The following is a 3,696-nucleotide window of genomic DNA, read 5'->3' on the forward strand; positions in this document are numbered from 1 at the left end:
CGCCGGTCGAGCGCCGCTCAGCGTCTGCTTTCACACCGTCGGAGGACGCCACAGTCGCCTGGACTCACTTGCGTCACTACGTGCCTCCACGTCTTTCTAGCTAGCCTGGCGTTTGTGCCCCGTTTGTGAGAGCCCAGCTTCGGCTGAGGGCTAACAAGCTGCCGAGCCCAAATCACTGTGAGAGTCGTGATTTCTTCTTCGTTTGTGTGCCGCGTCCCGTGCCCCCGAGTTCATTACCTGACTCGAATAGAGTTCAGAATAAATTAGTTTAGAGTTTTACAACAAAACTCCCTCGCACGACACGGCTAGCGCACCACACCCCTCTTCTTAAAATCCCTGTGTGGTGGCGGCGTGCCGTCCTCCCATCCCTCCCTTGGGTTGTCTGTTTTCTTTCTTTCTTTCTTTTACGACACTGGGCACGGGACTGGCGCGATATGGCACTAACACACCACGGGAGCCGCCTAAGCGACTCCTGCGAGGGCGGCGAGGCACTTAGCTCCATAAAATAGAGAATTTTCCGAGCACGAAGGGCGGCGGCAGTACTCGAGGTTCCCTCTAACGGTGACTCGAAACCGCCCCGGGGGGTGGGGGTGGGGGGAGAGGCGCGGTTTCTCGAAACCGCCCCGGGTGGGGGAGGGGCGCTTCACTGCATGCTGCGAGCTGCGGCGCGAGGCTGCTCGGTGCTTCAGCGCCGCGCGTGCAGCACCACCAGCTTAAACACTCACCTCGGCATCGACAGAACGCTCAGCGGGTCGCCGGTCGAGCTGCGCCCAGGCTTCGCCAGGGTCTCTATGACGACAACTCCGACCATGAGCGCTGACGGCCGAGGACTGACGCACGGTGGCTTCTACTTTGGACTGGCGGACTACGCGGCGATGTGTGCTGTCAACGATCCAAACGTCGTCCTAGGCTCTGCCGAGGCTCGCTTTCTCAAGCCAGTGAAGTGCGGTGACAGCCTGACGGCCGAAGCCAAGGTGAGCGGGGAGAAGGGCAAGAAGCGGCTTGTAGATGTCACGGTGACGCGAGGCGACGAGGTAGTTTTCGCCGGAAACTTTGTGTGTTTTGTTCTGGAGCGCCATGTGCTCGACTGAGTAGCCATACTCAGCTTTCCTGGACGTCTCGGTGTGGTACACTGTACGTCTCTTGCATTGTTGCAACCGGTTGCGGAGTGAAAGCCGTAGTCTGGGGACTGGGGGAGGCATGTGTACGGCAATACCTACGGCCCGTCGTCTTGTGTGTCTCGGGCGAACAGGTGAGCGACGTCTCTGTCTCACGGGTGTTTCGTCCCTGTCTCAACGCTGTGCCACAAATGCGTCTCAGTAATGTCTCACGGACTCTCACCGATCTCTGCGTTGTCTCAGCCTGGTCACAGCAACAGTCTCACTTTGTCTCAAGGATGTCACACACACGGCACAGTCACCTTCAGAGACGTGTTTGAGACACCAGTGAGACAAATGTTCACCCCTGCTGTGTGACACTGTCGTCTCTCCTACGTCTCTTCATTTCCTCTCAGAGCGTCTCACACTCGTCTCACGGTGAACAAGCGGCAATCCTCGTCTCACTCGGTCTCACAACGGCATAGTTGCTGCGCCAAGGAGCGCGACTCGTCTCACTTGCATGAGCCAACCTGAGACGCAATCGTGAGACATTGGTGGGAGAGTCGAGACTATAGGCTGCGTCGTCTTTGCTAGCCAGTTGTAGCGCGGTCGGCAGAGGGGTGAGGGCGGCGACAGCATGGGTGGCGGCGAGCCGGCGAGGTGGGTGCTCGTGTGGGGAGGGCAGCGGTGGCGTTGGCACAGGCGGCGCCGGCGGCGGTGTCGGCGGCGGCGTGGCGCGTGGGCGGCGGCGTGGGACCGGTTGTGGGCAACGGTGGCGAGGGTGGCGGCGGTGCCTAATCAAGGGCGCCGGCGGTATGTGGCCCAGGTGTGGCAGCGGCAAGGGCGGTGGCGGTGAGTGGGGCGGCGGCGTGGGTAACGCCCGGCGACGGCTGTAAGGGCTGAGGGGGCGGCGGCGTGGGCAACGACGTGGCGAGGGAAGCAGCGTGGCGCAATGGGGTGGGCGAGGGCGGCGAGGGCGGCAGTGGCGGCGGCGGCGGCGGGGGCGGCGGCGGGGGCGGCGGCAGGGGCAACGGCGCGGGCGGCGGCGTGGATGACGGCGCCGCCGCCGCCGGCGCGTGGGCGGCGGCGTGGGCGGCGGCGTGAAGAACGCGACGAACAGAGGGCGAGAGCGTAGTGCTGGGCACTAGCCCCAACCCGCCCTGCCCACGAGAGCAACCGGCTACGCGCCGTTTGGGCCAGGGAGCGCGATATGAGCGCGATTAGTTGGGATCGTCCGACACGCCTCACCTCGGAGCGGTCGGTGCAAAGTACTCATCAAGCCGAGGGCGTAGCCGCGACGAACAGAGGGCGAGAGCGTAGTGCTGGGCACTAACCCGAACCGCCCTGCCCGCGAGCGCAACCGGCTACGCCCGCCGTTTGCGTCTGAGAGCGCGATAGAGCAACCGGCGGCTACGCGCCGTTTGAGCCAGAGAGCGCGATTATGCTTGGGGCTCGTCTACACTCACCGAGACCCGCCAGGCCGCACCTCAGACACAGCCTGAGTTGAGTCTCCCCAATCGCCACTGTCTCACAATTACGTCTCAGGTTGGCTCAGCATGGTCTCTACGGACCTGAGACGACTCAGTCAAGCAGCGGCTTGTGGCGTCGCAAACCCCGCCCTGCGCCACGTCTCATTGTGGCTCAGCACTGTCTCAGACGGAAGTGAGACGACTCACTTCGCTCAGGAATTGTGACGTCTCAGCCCAGCCGTGAGACTGAGTGATACGCGGCCGAAAGAGACGAATGTGAGACGCATCTGAGACGCATCTGAGACGCACCGGCGACACTGACACTCAGCACTGTGACAGCAGAGAGACGCTTGGAGAGACGCAGAGAGACGGAAAAAATCATGCAAGTGAGACAGGGACGAAACACCCGTGAGACAGAGACGTCTCACCAAAATTTCCGTTTAGCAGCAGAGCGCACTGGACCCAGCTCTCCCGCCTCTTCGCCGCCGCCCCCCCCTCCACCCTCGGCTCGTGTTTGAGCGGTACGCTCGAGGCGGTTGTGTTCACCGCGCCTTCGAGCCCAATACACCTTCGTCGTGTCGAGTGCTGGCGTTTGTAAGATGTGACCATGTTGAGTCTATCTTGTACTACCACACACTAAAAGCCGTATAGTGAGCCACTCACTCGGGCGTCTCGGCTGACGTTGATCGATCAGCGTTGATCTCCCTAGCCTATCGGTCCCCCGCTCGATCCTCGGATCGCTCGCTCGTCGAAATCGATCGACTGAGTCGTAGTCGTTCACTTTTCTTTTTTTTGAAAACGCGCGCCCGTCGCGGCAAAACTGTCAGGTCCGCCGCGACGCGTCGCCGCAATGGCGGGCAGCGACGTGGTGGAAGCCATGCGGCTCGCCCTCAAGCCATTTAACATCCAGAACCTCGTTTTGTCGGCCATAAATTCTCGCCACTGGAACGCTAACCGTACTTACTTACAGCTGCTGTCTTGTACAGAGATGCAAGCACCCCCCAGCAGCAGAGCGCTGCTGCTTGGGGGGGGGGTCGGCCATGACTTTAGATGTGCAGGGGGGGTAGCAAGCAATGTGCGGCCGCTCTGGGGTGGGTGTCTCCGAGCTTACTGCTGAACAAGTTCCTGGA

The 3,696-nt window shown here is 61.8% G+C and overlaps 1 protein-coding gene across 1 annotated transcript; it reads left to right on the forward strand.

Annotated features, from left to right (window-relative positions):
- Nucleotides 1-650: 650 nt before the first annotated feature.
- Nucleotides 651-1,091, forward strand: EMIHUDRAFT_253218 (hypothetical protein; the record flags this gene model as incomplete). The annotated part of the gene is made up of 1 exon (XM_005785305.1): nucleotides 651-1,091. The coding sequence occupies one exon, from the start codon at nucleotides 651-653 to the stop codon at nucleotides 1,089-1,091; it is 441 nt and encodes a 146-aa protein (XP_005785362.1).
- Nucleotides 1,092-3,696: the final 2,605 nt, after the last annotated feature.

This window comes from Emiliania huxleyi (genome assembly GCF_000372725.1).
Source record: "Emiliania huxleyi CCMP1516 chromosome Unknown EMIHUscaffold_1611, whole genome shotgun sequence".
Lineage (NCBI taxonomy): Eukaryota > Haptophyta > Isochrysidales > Noelaerhabdaceae > Emiliania > Emiliania huxleyi.